The following is a 16,486-nucleotide window of genomic DNA, read 5'->3' on the forward strand; positions in this document are numbered from 1 at the left end:
GGTCAAGACCTCTGGTCAGTCGAGTGTTGTTTGTCTGCTGCAGGACAGCACGTATGTAACTCTTCACTCATCCAGGAATGCGGGAGGATGTTGAGTGACTGTGACTCATCTCATACTATAAGTGCTGCTGCACGTGTGAGCAGTCTGAATGATGTCTATGGAAGTGCACATGGAATGTGACACGTCGTTCCCTATAGTCCAGTCTGCTATGGGATCTGCAGTCATATGATAGGACTCATTTGCATCCTGTTTTACTCAAATTGTTGCACTAGCACACTGTTTGCTGTAAGGCAGGAAGGGGAAGGTGTCAACTTCCTCTAAAGCAAAAGCTTTATTTGAATTGCTTTCTAGGAATGGTTTCAAAACAAAATTGCTTTTCTGTAAAACAGAAGTTGTGATCAGCATAAATATATAAAAAAACATGATATTACTATTCCTCATACTAAAGGTTAGAGTTCCAAACTTTAAATATTCAACTTGAGCTAAGAACACGAATGATACACTAACTGGTCAAAAGTTTGGAATAATAAAGTTTTATTTATTTATTTTTTTGGAATAAGTATTTTTTGCTAACAAAGGCTGCATTTACATGATCAAAAATACAGTAAAAATAAAGTAAAATGTAAAACATTTTCTATTTAATTTGTTTTTTATTTAATTTATTCATGAACTAAATCCAGGATTCATCTAAGAATCCTGAAAAAAATGTATCAAGGTGTCCACAAAAAATATTAAGCAGCAAAAACGGTTCTCAACAATTATTAATAACTGTGTGCACCAACAATAATCGATAATAATTCAGCATCAAATCAACATATTAGACTGATTTCTGAAGGATCATGTGACACTGAAGACTGGAGTAATGATGCTGAAAATTCAGCTTTGCATCACAGGAATAAATCTTAACATATATTCAAATAGAAAACAGTTATTTTAAATTGTAATAATATTTCACAATATTACTGTTTTATTGTGTTTTTTATTAAACAAATGCAGCCTTGGTGAGCAATAGAGACTTCTTTCAAAAACATAAAAAAATCTTAATTAATAATGTACCTCAAATATATCTAGAAATCAAATGTACAATTTATGCTTGGCAAATAATAAAACTGGTGAAAAAAATCCCACACAATGACAATGAAAGAGGCACATCTAGAGACCATAGAGATATCATAGAGACTTGAAATTAGGCACTTTTCAATCAATACAGTTAGGAACCCCCTAGCAACCAGTCAGAACACCCAAGCAACACCCTGAACAGCTTATCAACCACACAGCAACCATCAACAACACCCTAACAGTGTGATCACATTTATACAGACAAGCATTGCTCAAATTTTCTTCAGAAAATTCAATAATCCAGTTACTTTTACTGCAGAAATGTATCCTATCTCAGCTGCTTGTCAGTAAATCTGAGTCAAACAGAAATCTTGTGGCCTCCTCCTGTTTACCTGGCCTCGTGGGAAGGCATCCTGGGGAAATTACACTTGTTCAATATGGGAATGATGCACTTCACATCTTCCCAGCACATTTATTTCTGCAGTGTTCACAGAGCATTGCGTAAGTTCATCTGACTGCAAAGTCAGATATCATCCATTGAATGCTCTTTTTCCATGAAAAAGAATAGAGCACAATGGATCTCCTGCTCTAGTGGTAGCAAAACAACTGCAGACAAATGAGGAAAAGAAATGAAATCAGCAGGTGGTTCACCTAGACCTAGACTTTAAAAAAAGATGGTGTGAGACCCCAGTGTGCCTTGCAAACAATTATCTGTCAGTCACAGAACTGAATGTGCAGATAACAAGTTTACTTTCAAGGGATGTTTCACCCAGAAATGAAAACGTTGTCATTGTGTATTCACCCTCATGTTATTTCTCTTATAATTTTATTTTTTAGTTCTTATAATCACGTAACACGTAAGCAGATTAGTGTCATGCTGTCAAACCTTTTGCAAAACATCTTGATGCACCAAGTTTCAATATGCAAATTTTGACTGACGATTCTTCATACAATTCATGTTACCTACTGTAGGTTAAGCCTTATACACATACACCTAATTTATTCATATTCAACTTGGAATCATATAGTAAAATAAGGCTATATGAATTCCTGAAAAGAATGTGGACTTATTTTAAATATCTTAATTATTCCAATATTATTTAAAATTAATTCTTTAAAATATTTATATTTTTGATAGACTTTAGTTGTTAATATAATATATAATAATTTTTGTATTATAAAGTCATAATAATAATTAATAATAATAACTAACATTACAAACATTCAAATACCTTTTTGATTAACTTTAGTAGTTATTTTATTATATATATACACATCACTTTTTAATTTATATATATACAGTATATATATATATATATATATATAAATATAAAAAGTCCATAATAATAATGTACTTTGACATAACATTTTAATTATTAAAATATTTACAATTATTTAAAATATTTCTATTTTTTAAAACCTTTTGCTGTAATATAACATAATATAGTTTATATTTAAAACTATATATTAAAAAGTCCATCATAATAATAATAATAATAGAAAACACAATAATACACTGAATAGACTGTGTTGAAAATGTAATAAAAAAAAACAAACACACACAGTGCATCTGTGTTCCTCAGGTTATGAAAGAAATTCATGTATTTGAAATGACATGGGGTGGGTAAATGATAAAAGGACTTTTATTTTCTGGTGAACTATTAATTTAAATGAATGATTACAGTGCTCAGCAAACGGCTGCTGTACTGTATTGCTCCCACAGCCTGCAGCATGGATGTGCAAAGCTCTGATCCACTTCGCTTCACCCTCAGGACAGCATAAAACAAATCTGTGTGTGACTGACAGGCTGAGTAAGTGTTTGCAAGGGCCCCCCGCCGATAAAGTAGGCCAGAGCTGGCCCGTAACCCTGCGGCACAGGAAATGACTGGGATGCCATAGTGCATCTCCACTTCATCACATGCCAGACCTCTGCTGGGCTTGCACAACTTTCAGCTCCAGAACCCGCAGCAGCTGGACGAAACAGAAGAAAAAAAGATTCTGTAAATTAGGCTTATTAATGGGCTTATGAGATTGTTTTAAAAACGATAAGGTCTATCATATTCATTGTCTGGCGAGATAAGTACAGTTCAAGAGCACTGACTCCGGCTCCATTCTTACGTCTGTATTTAAACCCGGGAGGTGTCCTTTATGTCAACGGTCGTCAACAGCAAACACCCGAAGAATGCACAACAAATATGTATTAACAGCTCTCAGATTTTCCGAGAAGTTGCGTAAAATCAGGCTAGCTCCGCTGGGATCGCCAGCTTCTTCCACATCTGTCGCACACTGCAGTACGCAAAGCTGCCGACCTCAAACAAATGGAGCCAGAGTCCAGACGCCTGAGGTCATGTGCATGTTTGGAAGACAATTATATTGTCTACATATTATAACAAACACTTGGGAAAAAACAATAAATATCATCTAGCTTTTAAACAAAAGCAATGAACGGATGTCACAAGCGCGTGATACATTCCTATGGCGCTTGCTGCTATCAGAAATACAAATGGAATGCACACAGATTTAAGTATTTGCATATCTTGATGTTTTCCTTCCTTTCCTTTTGTGAATTAATCTGATTAATTTATCAAATAAATATTTGCTTATCCTTATGCTCTTCTTCATGATTAATAAAAAATATAACTTCTTTATCAATACCTTTTGTGAATCAATCTGATTAATTTACCAAATAGATATCCGCAAATTCTGATGCTTTCCTTATTATTAAAAAAGGAAACATGATTTAATGATTTTTATTTTTACTTAATTTACCAAATAAATGCAGGGTTGTCTGGTATCCATACAGTTGTATATACACTCAATTAATACCGTGAAAAGTTGTTATAAATATGTCTCAAATTTAATTAAAAAAATATTAAGTTAACTAATATTAATATTAAGTTACATTATTACATTATTTTTCTACTTATTATACAGTAGTATTGTACTGGATGATATTTATGTATTTATTTACTCATATATGTCTTTTAATCAAAAAAATTTTAATCTAATTTTCATCTATTTTAAAGGGGTCATATGATGCTTTTTTTAAAGATCATTATTTTGTGTATTTGGTGTAACAGAATATGTTGACATGCACGGCGTCTCCCTGACATGGCTGCTTCAACATTAAACGCGGTTACTGAAACCACGCCTTCTTTCTTTGCGTGCACATTTGGGCGGCATTATGCAAATATTTCCACATACTGAGGTAGATATGTGGGGGCGTGTTAGAACGAGCCGTTTTAGGGGGGCGTGGCAGAGTCTTAACTTTGATAAAGAATATCTCTTTGGTTTTGAGACTTTAGTCTTTGCAACTTCAGGGATCTTATCTATGCACAATCAGCTTGTAACACTCCAAAGAGAAAGGAAAACTTGAAATCGCATCATATGACCCCTTTAATCAAATAGTTTATACATTTTTTACTTATTTTAATAATATTTTTATTATTTATTTTTACATTTTTTTTACAATGTCTTTCTATAAACTTTTCCGTGAACCCCTTACCACTTGCAGTTTACATAGAAATTGTAAGAAAGGAGGACCTTGGTGAAACCCCCTTATCACAAGGCCAGGGACAATAGTAGCCCTGATTAAATGTAATTAAATTAAATTTTACACCATCTCAGAAAGTAACATGGCATGACAAAACTAGATTAAACTAGGTTGCGTAATGTGGTGAACGACTAGACAGCTTTATTATTGCTGCGTTCACTTTGCAGTGTAGAACATTTAGTTGTAGTTAATTCTAGTTTGTTGCATCACTCGTAGTTTACATACAAAACGAAATCAAAAACAGATTTATGTTAAAAATGTCTGTGTGTCTGTGCAACTGTATCTCCAGCTATTCTTAGTGCAGATGTACTATAATAACAAAAAACATAACTCGAATAATCACTGGCGTCTCTGCTGTCTGTCGTAGCTCTTCATTGAAGGCGATGAGAGCACCCGCAAAATAATATGAAAGCAATTAGGGTGTCCAAGCAATCTGCTATTTTTGTTTGTCTTGCAGCTCATCTGAGACAAATCCATTGACCTCGGTGCCACACATGAGATCAAGTCATGACAAACTATCCCGAAAATGTGAAGAGCTTTTATAACGCTTGTTGCCTTTGCACAATACAGCAGAGCTACATTACCACATGAAAATGATTAACAAATTCTTGCGATGCTTTCCCTGAACTTGTGAGAACGATGATCAAATATTTAAGCTATAAACTCACATTATTTGCTCTGTAATTGGAATTTTGTTCTTCCAAAAACAGCGCATACCTATCAGGAACCTAAAATTTATGTGAGCTCATCAGTGAAGATGAAGAAGTACAGCTCTGCAGCCACATCTGAGGTGGAAGACTTATGTCCTACATAAAACATAAAAAAGTTTCCGACAGGTACGGTAGTAACCGTGTCATTCTGATATGATGATCTCTGTTACATCCAACGAAGAGGAGAATATTCCTTCTAAAAACTGTATTGAAAGCTGAGTGACGTCATGTTGTAAAGGCATGTTCACACCAAGAACTATAACTATGATAACTATATTAGTGTCCACACCAATGGATGATAACATTCTCTTTATTATAAGCGCATGCCACAGTTATGTCACTGCCGCTTTAAATGCTCAAGCTCTTTAAAGCAGGATGGATTTTGAATGTCGTTTTAATTAGCAGTGATTCCCACAATTTCGTTCCTCTGTGCCGTGATAGTTATGGTTGTGGTCTCTGCTATCCTTTTAGACCTTGTGCAGTGCTGAAAATCTTTAACCTAATTTGGTGTTCCCAATCAAACATGACTGGCCTTTTAAAAATGGTTTGTAAATCTCTCAATATGTTATATTATCTCCAAATCTTGGTTCTAATCTTTTTGAAAACTGGTTTTCTTTCAATTAGCACAGGTTTTGTATTACTTTTTGTAACCCTTTGGTCATAGGCCTCAATGATCTGAGTGTATACACCTTATTTTTCGAGTGAAATTATATTAAGCATTATTTTTTGGGATAAGTACACACCAATGGATGATAACATTCTCTTTATTATAAGCGCACGCCACAGTTATGTCACTGCCGCTTTAAATGCTCAAGCTCTTTAAAGCAGGATGGATTTCGAATGTCGTTTTAATTAGCAGTGATTCCCACAATTTCGTTCCTCTGTGCCGTGATAGTTATGGTTGTGGTCTCTGCTATCCTTTTAGACCTTGTGCAGTGCTGAAAATCTTTAACCTAATTTGGTGTTCCCAATCAAACATGACTGGCCTTTTAAAAATGGTTTGTAAATCTCTCAATATGTTATATTATCTCCAAATCTTGGTTCTAATCTTTTTGAAAACTGGTTTTCTTTCAATTAGCACAGGTTTTGTATTACTTTTTGTAACCCTTTGGTCATAGGCCTCAATGATCTGAGTGTATACACCTTATTTTTCGAGTGAAATTATATTAAGCATTATTTTTTGGGATAATTCTGGCAATGTTTACCCAAAGACTGAGGTGCATAATCTCAGATAAATGAGACCTATGATCAATCAGTTTCAGAAAGAAATACAAAAAACATGATAACCTGTGCTGAAAGAAAACAAGTTGATAAAAAAAATTGGATCCAATATTTGGTAATAACATAGTATAACAAGACATTTATAAGCAAGTTTTTGTAAGCCAGTCATTTTTTACTGGGAACACCATGTGTAACAAGGTAGGGGGGGAAATCCCCCAAATTTGTTTTTACATTTTTTTGCAAAGTTGTTATTTCCTGTGTACTTTCAGGAAAAAAATAATAATTATGTAAGACATTAAGATGTCCACATCAAAAGAAATTTACAAAAGTGATTTTATGTCCATAGAAAGCATATTAAATATAAGTAAAGTGTCTACTTATAAGGTTTCAAATAAGTTTTTGGAGAATAAAATGTTAAAATTTAGTTGAAATAATGTTACATTGTCATTCAGTGTAACACAATATTTATGTAAAAACTCAAACAACATGCTTATTCTGACTTGTACTTATTAAAATATATAAAAGAATAAGGGAGCATATTAAATTTGATTGTGTTTTAAATGAGTAAAAATTCTTACTGACATATGGGCAAAACCTAGGATAGTGGCAAATTTAAAATTACAACTAATTAGTATTTGGGGTGAAAGTAATTAGTCTTTTAATATGTCTTAAATTGATTTTTGTTATAAATATGCCTGACAGGAATGTTACACTGAATGACATTTTAGTGGGTCTCTTCTGTAAATCAGGGAAAAATGTATGATATTTATTTTTTGCTCGGAAAAACAAAAACAGCTTAGCTATCAGATGACACAACTATATGAAACCATTTCATCTGCATTAAATGTAGATTTTTCTTTAAAGAGCCCCTGCAGCCGAGCAGGGCATGTTGACATCCACGGCCCAAGCTGGTCTGTATTATTTTGACAAAAGTATGTTCGGAATGTCCAGTGACTCTATAAAAGTTGCTAGCTGTTTAAACTGCACAGCATCATTAAAATCCCCCCAACCACACCGACGTGAAGTTGTAAAACACAAGGAACTACCAATGGGACGCTACTCTGCTCTGAGATTAATAGCAATATGACCGTTTGTAAAGGAATGTGATGGACTAACACAAAATAAGTCATGAAGTGCTATTACAAGACAGACACAGTTACGCAAAACCTCAAACGTCCCTCTTACAGGAAGCACTAGACTTATAGATCAGTAAGCTGTACCAAATTGTGACATTAAATAATACTTTTCTGAATTAAAACAGTATTATATTATACAGTGTAATAAATCAGTAGTGCAATAAGTCATGCTGGCTGAATGCAGGCTCAGTGCTGGCTGAAAAAATCTGGAACTGTGAAACTAAAAGGTTCATTTCTATTTGCCTTGTCTATGGGCAAAACCTAGGATAGTGGCAAATTTAAAATTACAACTAATTAGTATTTGGGGTGAAAGTAATTAGTCTTTTAATATGTCTTAAATTGATTTTTGTTATAAATATGCCTGACAGGAATGTTACACTGAATGACATTTTAGTGGGTCTCTTCTGTAAATCAGGGAAAAATGTATGATATTTATTTTTTGGAGCAGGGCATGTTGACATCCACGGCCCAAGCTGGTCTGTATTATTTTGACAAAAGTATGTTCGGAATGTCCAGTGACTCTATAAAAGTTGCTAGCTGTTTAAACTGCACAGCATCATTAAAATCCCCCCAACCACACCGACGTGAAGTTGTAAAACACAAGGAACTACCAATGGGACGCTACTCTGCTCTGAGATTAATAGCAATATGACCGTTTGTAAAGGAATGTGATGGACTAACACAAAATAAGTCATGAAGTGCTATGACAAGACAGACACAGTTACGCAAAACCTCAAACGTCCCTCTTACAGGAAGCACTACACTTATAGATCAGTAAGCTGTACCAAATTGTGACATTAAATAATACTTTTCTGAATTAAAACAGTATTATATTATACAGTGTAATAAATCAGTAGTGCAATAAGTCTATATATATATATATATATATATATATATATAATGCATCTAAATATTTTTAAATAATAAATATAATAATAAATATATATTTTTTCAAAATTAAAACAAAAATTAATTTTAAATACATTTAAGTGTAATCAGTATTTTTATGTAATTCAAATTTAAATTGTGCATTTTTTTATGATGATACAGTGTTTTCTCCTAAATACTACAGTTTGAAAATAATCAGTATTTTGCAAATATACAATACTTATATATATATATCGCTGTGGTAATAAATTCTGGTAATACTGATGCCCACCTGTAGAGCGCAGTTCATCATGCGAACGATATGATCAAACTGCTGGTGGTCCAGAATAGCACGGTTCTGCTGCACGCGGTGGCTGAGCTCTTCGGTCAGGCACTGGCGTGCTGCTTTGCCTTTCAGGGCCCGAAGAGCCGCAGGGAGTGCCTGAAAGAAACAGCAGTGTCAAGACATTACTAAAACATATGCTTTTTAAGTGCTCACATCCACCTAAGCCAGACTGGGCCGCCCTCATCTGGATGCAGAAGCGGTTCGCTTGTATACATGCATGCAAAGGGCACAATCGCTCCAGCTAAATCCAGCCAGTTGACCTCTGACCCATAGTTAAAATTCCAGAACGGTTGTTATTGATGAGATTTTACGTCTAGACGGAGGCGGCACCCTCCGCCCAGGTTTACTCGGGCCGATGGAGTAGAGGTTGTGTGGAGGTGATGTCTTTACTGGCTCAGAGAAGCCATTAAGCTGCAAGCACAACATTTTTACAACTGTATAGGGATGCAAGCTTGCATTGTATAACCTACAATTTAAACTCAAATGTGTGCAGGTAGCTGGCTACCAATTCCAACGCAAACACACAAATGATGGCCGGCTCCAAACATCCTCTGTGAGCAGATTTCCTTTGCTACAGGTAATTTGCACAAAGTTATTTAGCCTAAAAAAATGTTAAGATGCTTTAGACAAACACCAGACATGGTTAATGTTAGAATAATATTAGTATTAGTGATAAGGGCAGGGAAATTAGAAGGATATGCGTGACTGTTTGTTCACCCCTTTCCTCCTACGTTTGTATGACTTGCAGCTGTAGAGCTTTGCTTATCGTGCTGCGAATGCCATCACTAATGCATGTTAATCTGCATGCTGTCTTTTTCCAGATGTGCAAGTGAATGCGTGGGTTTAATCCTTCTGTCATCACAGAAATGATTGCATTACCTTCTCTGTCTCCAGAGTCTTGTTGTCGAAGATGAAACCGATGCACGTCCGGACCACCTCCAGTCTACGAGCGCTGTTAAAAGCCGAGCTGGGCTTGCCCATGATAGACACTGCATAAAAGACAACAACCGGTAACAATGCATCACAGTGACTTAACCATAGTTAAGCGGTATTATTATGCACAACACAAAGAGGAGTGTTTATACTGTAAACCCCTTAACTGTGATAAAAATCAATGTTACAAACCATCTCAAGTGGCTTATTGCTATTATAACAGGTCAAAAGTGTAACAAAAAAAAAAACATCAATGCAAGTTAATAAGTAATTAATGAAATAAACCCCTTTCAAAAAAATAATCAAATAGCCCCTTCAGGATAATACAAGGCCGTTCTGCTTCACACCAGGATCCTAATCACCCTGCATTAAAGTAATGTAGAGTAGCTGATCATTAATGTAGAATAAACTTTGACAGAGGTTTACAACTTTTTTTGTTTGCCAAACCCATATTTTATAACATTTTTCTGTATTAACCTAAATTAAACTTAACCAATGTTACCGTCAATAAGTGAATTTTCTTTACATGTTGTTATTCGGTAATAATTATAACAACTTATTTATTGATTTTGATAATATTAAAGTCATTTGTTAAGTGACATTATGATAATTACAATTTTTATATGTTTAAAAATGATAAATTAAATAAATTAAAATCCTTTTAGCATTGCCAACACACTGCCAGTCAAAGGTTTGGAAAAACTGGTTTTGAAAGGCTGCATTTATCGGTAAAAAAAAAAAAAAAACTGTAAAAACAGTAATACTGTGAAATATTATTACAATTTAAAATAACTTTTAAAAAGAAATTAATACTTTTCTTTAGCAGGAATGCATTATTATTTCAAATAAATTTCAAATAAATGCTGTTCTTTCGAACATTCTATTAATCAAAGAATCCTTAAAAATGTATCACACAAATATTAAACAGGAAAAAGAACAATAAGAACCATTATTAACTACTCAGCACCAATAATTGATAATAACTGAGCACCAAATTGGCATATTAGACTGATTCAGATTTTTTATATATTAAAACAGAAAAGTTTAATTTGTAATAATATTTCACAAAAAAATTACTGTTTTTCTGTATTTTTTATCAAATAAATGCTATTTATAAGCATCTTATATGGTAAGAGGATTCTTTCAAAAACAAAAACAAAAAATAATCTTAATCATTGCACACTTTTGACCAGTAGTGTAAAAATAGTGTAAGTATAAATAATAGTCTATAAAGTTGTGTAATAATATTATTTTCACTCACCCACAGGGGGTCCGGCGGGCACCACACACTTCCTCTCTGGACGGGTACTGATAGGGGCGGCATGCTGCTTGGCCAGGCCCTCCTGTATCAACTCCTCCACCCTGTCCTCCTCCAACAAGGGAAAGGGCACCACATGCACCCGCAGGTGTGAGCCCTCAGTGGGCCGAGGCACTTTCTGGAAGGCCATGTGGGGGTTCGGGCTCTCCTACAGAACACAAGACAAAACAACTGTCTAAATTCAGCGTTAAGAGATGTTTTCTGGAGCTTGTAAAAACTGGAAAAAGTTCACCATCACTCATCAAGAGCATAACTCTGTGAGTACTACAACCTCCACTGTGAAAATGTGCTTTTCGCAGTCATTCATGCTGTTGTATACTGTGAGTGAAAATTTCCAACACCCGGAATAAACTGAGCAGTATTTGATAGGTCATGTGATCTCAACACGGTCGCCCCCAAAAGGTGACCCGCTCTCACGTGAGTGTACATCATTCACAAAATATTCCTCAAAAGTACTATTCAGTCTTTAAGTGTAAAACTTTTTAATAAGGAAAAAAATTGCAGAGTTCACCTTTAAAGAAGCCTTAGCTCTTAATAAAATCCATCAAATGTGACAAGGGAGAAGTCTTGGCAAAAACAGAAGGTCAGAGAACACATGCATCAAACAGCAGCCACTGAAGTTCAAGCACCTGAAGGAACTGATTATTAGAGATGGCGTCATGTGCTTACGTTTTTGTAAAGCTGCTCGGACAGGTCTCTCAAGCGCTTCTGGAACTTGACCAGGTTCTCTTCTTCCTCCTTAAAGCAGTCTACATTTAAGGCCACCAGCTACAGAACAGAAATAGAGCAGTTTAATGTACGAACCCATGAATCTGTGGTTACAGTGAGCGCAAGAAATCAGTTTTTCCACCTTAACACTACCCAGAACAATAGCTGCAATTTCACTCAGCTACACTGAGTCATTCATGTATTATCTTCTTCTTGTGGAATGATGTTACCTAGTAGGAGAGTAAATATTTGCTCTAACAATGATTCGATCTTATTACAGTTGTTTACTGAATCGTGCCATACAGTACATGACGAAACGGTCACAAATTTCATTCAGATTCCATCAGAATTTTTTGGTACAATTCATCCTTATTTTCAAAAATATTCTGAAGAGACAAATGCATCCATTAAAAATGGGCTCTGTTTTAACACCTAGCAAGTTTGCTTGCTGTCTACTGCTTACATAGGCAGCATCCTAACTGAAATGAATCATATCAGAGGAGACATGAATCTCTAAGGATTTTTGGTGCATCCCACTTTGCTTACTCATGCACTATTTAGTGAAGTACATTTTATACACAATATTGACTGTTTTGTTCTGTTTCACCTAGGAGTGGGCGATCTGGCGATTTTATATCGTGATCAATCTTGAAGACATCTACGATGTACTTTTCAAGCGAACCATAGAGATCGTGATCTTGTATGTCCTCATAATAATGTTAAAACTACAGCAATAACTGCCCATTAGATGACTGTGGCTGGTGAAATTATATCAGGCATCTCTATCATGTGTCTTTCATGCATGGTGACGTACTTAAAAAAAACAACTCAACATGAGCTAGCAGTAGCACTGCGATGAATCAAAGTTTCGATTTGTGCCGCAAGCTGTTCCAATCATTTCAAGCATTGTGCTTTCGCCTCTCCTAAACTTAAAGTCCAAATCAGTCCAATCATGCAATGTGACTGTCGTAAAATGCAGTCTACTGTGGGACATTTAAAAAGAGAACTATTAAAAGCGCATTAACTGCGAGAGACTGTTCCCCAGGCACCTTCTGAGGTGGAGCTAAACACGAACAAGCAAAGTATACGTGGAGTTAAATGGTCAAATATACACAATAACATGTCAAAATGTCTGTCTTGGCAAGTATTTACATAAAGACAGTCAGTTATGTCTTAAGTGAACATAAACAATTGGGAAAGAAATCGGATGTGTGTCAGTGTATTATATCCGTGCATTCAGTCTTAAAGAGACAGCAGCCTAATAAACCTACTGCTGTCTGTGTCATTAATGTTAATCAAACAACAAAAGAGAGAAAGTCACTCACTGCTCTTAAATGAATCACTTTATAACTTTAATAAGAATCAATGTATATCTGATTCATACAGTGATGCATTGTTTTAAAGTTTAACTCAGGCTTTAATGTCCATTTTGGTTGTTTAAGTCATAGGCTTGTTCCACTCTGAATATTCTCGATAGTACATCTCAAAATTGGAAAGATCGTCGATCGTGATTTTGTGTAAGATCGTGATATGATATTTTGGGAAGATCGCCCACCCCTTATTCCACCAACGAAAATAGCTCTAAACAGAGTCAACGCTGTTTTTTTGTTCCTGAATGATTCAGTGTTTTTGAATGAATTAAGTCTATGATTCAGTAATCCATTCATAAAGACAGTCACTTGCTTCATTCCTGAATGAATAAGCCATTTTGAACGAAATGGTTGAATGAACGAATCAATGATTCACTAATTAAGATAATGACTTGCCAGCACTTACTGGCTTTTTAAGTTTCACATTTAAAGCATTTCATGTTTCTATATTCAATATTGTAAACAATCTCATAACATCATTTAACAATTATATTACCTAAAAAGTGTAATGTAATGGATTATGTTACTAACTAAAATGTTTTGTCTTGTAATTTGGAATCAATAATGGACTACAATTAATCTATCCAGCACTGCATAAATGTATGTCAGTACATTCAGCAGTACACTTTAATCATATTTCGAAGACAATATATTTGTGAAATTACATATAAAGTAGTATCTAAGACCTCCTTAGTGGGTCAAAAAATACTCTTAGTTCAACTAATTTCATATAAATTTAAACTATAATACATTTTCATTTAAATGCAATTAGCATACAATTAACAAACATTCCATTCATTTTGCACATTAGTATATTCTTTTAAGGTATACTATATCTGTAATAAGTAGTCTTATGTAGCATTCCATTTCTTTTTTATAAGGGTTGTGCTTATATGTGAACAGGACTTGATCTTTTTGGAAGAATGATGAGCTAAAATGCTGGGACATAAGCAAAAATGGCTACCTTTCTTGTCATTGTCACGATTCTTCTTCACTTTGGATAGTGTGGATATGCACACGGAAAAGGTGAGATGAACGTATAATAATTTAAATGTATAACATCATAAATTTAAACGGGTTAGAAAAGTTGCCCTTTTAAAGGTTAAATATCAATTTAATTTGGAAATCAATTTAAGGGGACAAATATTGTACCTTAATGGAAAGTTAATTTCTGTCACTGCTTGTAGTTTGGAATTATTTTTCAGTTTTTATGTTTTTTTCCTGCTTTCTCCACCATCTTGTACAGATTTTTCTCACATTGCATTCTGGAATTGCCTTTTTCACTGTAAATGGCTGAATTAAACTTAAAAGGCACCTTTATCATGTTTCTTACTTTTTCACAAACAGCCCTCGCATTTGGAGAGCGCCCATTAATTATCTATTAATTCTACACCCCTGTCACTTAGTGGGCTCTGATAAAGATGTACTGCACCTCATCGAACAGATCGCAGGCTCTGTATGGAGGTCCCCGTTCAGACACGAATCCCGCAAAGGCCATGCCATCCAACACCTTGGTCAGGAAGTCATTTTCTATCAGGCCCCGCTGGCCCAGGAAGGCAGCCTATCAGGGAAAAGAAGGTCAACGATCAAACAAAAATCATGGCATCTGCTAAACTTCCACTTCAAACCCAGCAGCCAAGTTTAATTCAAATGTTGCAGAGATTTTTCTAAACAAAACAACTTCCAGAAGAAACAAAGTCAGACGTCTGTTATCTGCATCACCAGATACATCAAATGAGATGGGCATATGTATATTTTAAACAGATCCCCTGCAGCATTAGCCAGCAAATTAAGGAGTATTTGGCAGGAGAAGTTGCTCAGTTTCGAGATGTGAAGCATTCTTGTACCATAATCTGAGCCATGTGGGGTGCTTTATGAGGGTCGTATTGAGACGTTGCCACAGAGACATCGGCCGACACAAACAAAAACAGGTTGGGGGGTGAAATAACACTTGCGAATACAAGTTTGATACTTTTCATATGGCTCATTGCAAGGACAATCCGACGGACCAAAGTGTTTTAAACAAACTAACCGCGATACCATCGGCATGAGCGCTTACGTTTGCACCCAGGCACTTCAAAGCAAAGCGTGGACGAGGCAAAGCTCAGTGCTTATCTAGCGAGTTCATTGAGATTATTCTTTCATTCTCTGGCTGAGACCCAAACCCACTGTGTTTATGAAAGGTGTTTGTACAAGTGCATGCTGCCTTGAGTTAAGGTAACGTTAAGGTAAACAATTCTGTATTTCAAACCAGTCAGAATTGTTTGTACAAACTACTAAACTCGTCATATTTACAAGTTTGGTAGTCATAATTTATGATGCCAGGTGTGTTCAAATCACTCAGAGCAAGATGGCAATGTATATAATTCTTTAACTATAATTCAACAAAATGAACAAACAATACACATCAGGTGTGTTATTCGGGCCCAAGCCCATAAAGGGCGAAGGGCCCTATTGTTTTTCTAAGGATTTTGCCATTTTTATTTTTTTTTAATATCCGGGGCTTTTTGGGGCCCTTAACATGCTCAAAAGTTCCTGAAAATTGGCACACGTTGGAATCTGCGGCAATCAGGGCCATGCAGAAGGTCGCACGGGGTGGTCACCAGCCCTTTTATAAGGCCATTTTCAACAAGCTCTGTAGCACACACCGTTTCACCTACAGTCACCAAAATTCATACACATATAGATCTCATCAGCCCGAATGACTTTAGTGCTGACAGTCAGTGCTCCACCCAACAGGAAGCCAGCTATTGTGGATTGTAGGGGTGACCCCGAATAGTCGAAGATTCGATGCTTCGATAGGAGGAGCCTGATTCGACTACCAATCTCACAGTCGAATATTCGCAGAGGTGTTCCGAAACAAGGATCCTGCCGGAGCATCTTGGCAGCAGGGATTTAAAACTTTAACAAGAGTCAAATTGACACAGGAAGAGTGAAGGACTGGATTTTTTCGATCAGGTAGGGTATAAGTGATTTCAAAACATTTCAGCCGGTTTATATATATCGTGTATATATTATTTATCTCGTATAGGATGCATTTAGTTGAGTTGCACTGCAATAAAGTGCTTCATTGTAGTACTACGGTGATTATCTATTCAGCGCCAGTGCGAGCAGGACAAACAACAATGCAGAATATTAATAACTATGACTGGGTCTGTCATACATAATTATAATGAGAACACTATTATAATAAAACGCTGTGAATTTTTTTAGTTTAGTTGCTGTGTTTCTGCACGTTGTTGCGTTAAGAACGCATCCACAAAAG

General features: G+C 35.5%; 1 protein-coding gene across 1 annotated transcript in view; it reads right to left on the reverse strand.

Moving 5' to 3' along the window:
- The window catches only part of LOC107659112 (myotubularin-related protein 13-like), a gene marked incomplete at its 5' end in the record, with an annotated part of 78,644 nt that overhangs the window by 54,889 nt on the left and 7,269 nt on the right, over nt 1-16,486 (reverse strand). The window contains 5 exons of the mRNA XM_016447939.1: nt 8,839-8,988; nt 9,772-9,881; nt 11,087-11,291; nt 11,813-11,911; nt 14,654-14,782. Of these exons, the coding sequence (XP_016303425.1) occupies nt 8,839-8,988; nt 9,772-9,881; nt 11,087-11,291; nt 11,813-11,911; nt 14,654-14,782 (693 nt within the window). The remainder of the gene's footprint in view (nt 1-8,838; nt 8,989-9,771; nt 9,882-11,086; nt 11,292-11,812; nt 11,912-14,653; nt 14,783-16,486) is intronic.

The sequence above is a fragment of the Sinocyclocheilus anshuiensis genome, unplaced genomic scaffold (genome assembly GCF_001515605.1).
Source record: "Sinocyclocheilus anshuiensis isolate Anshui unplaced genomic scaffold, SAMN03320099.WGS_v1.1 scaffold87, whole genome shotgun sequence".
Classification (NCBI taxonomy): domain Eukaryota; kingdom Metazoa; phylum Chordata; class Actinopteri; order Cypriniformes; family Cyprinidae; genus Sinocyclocheilus; species Sinocyclocheilus anshuiensis.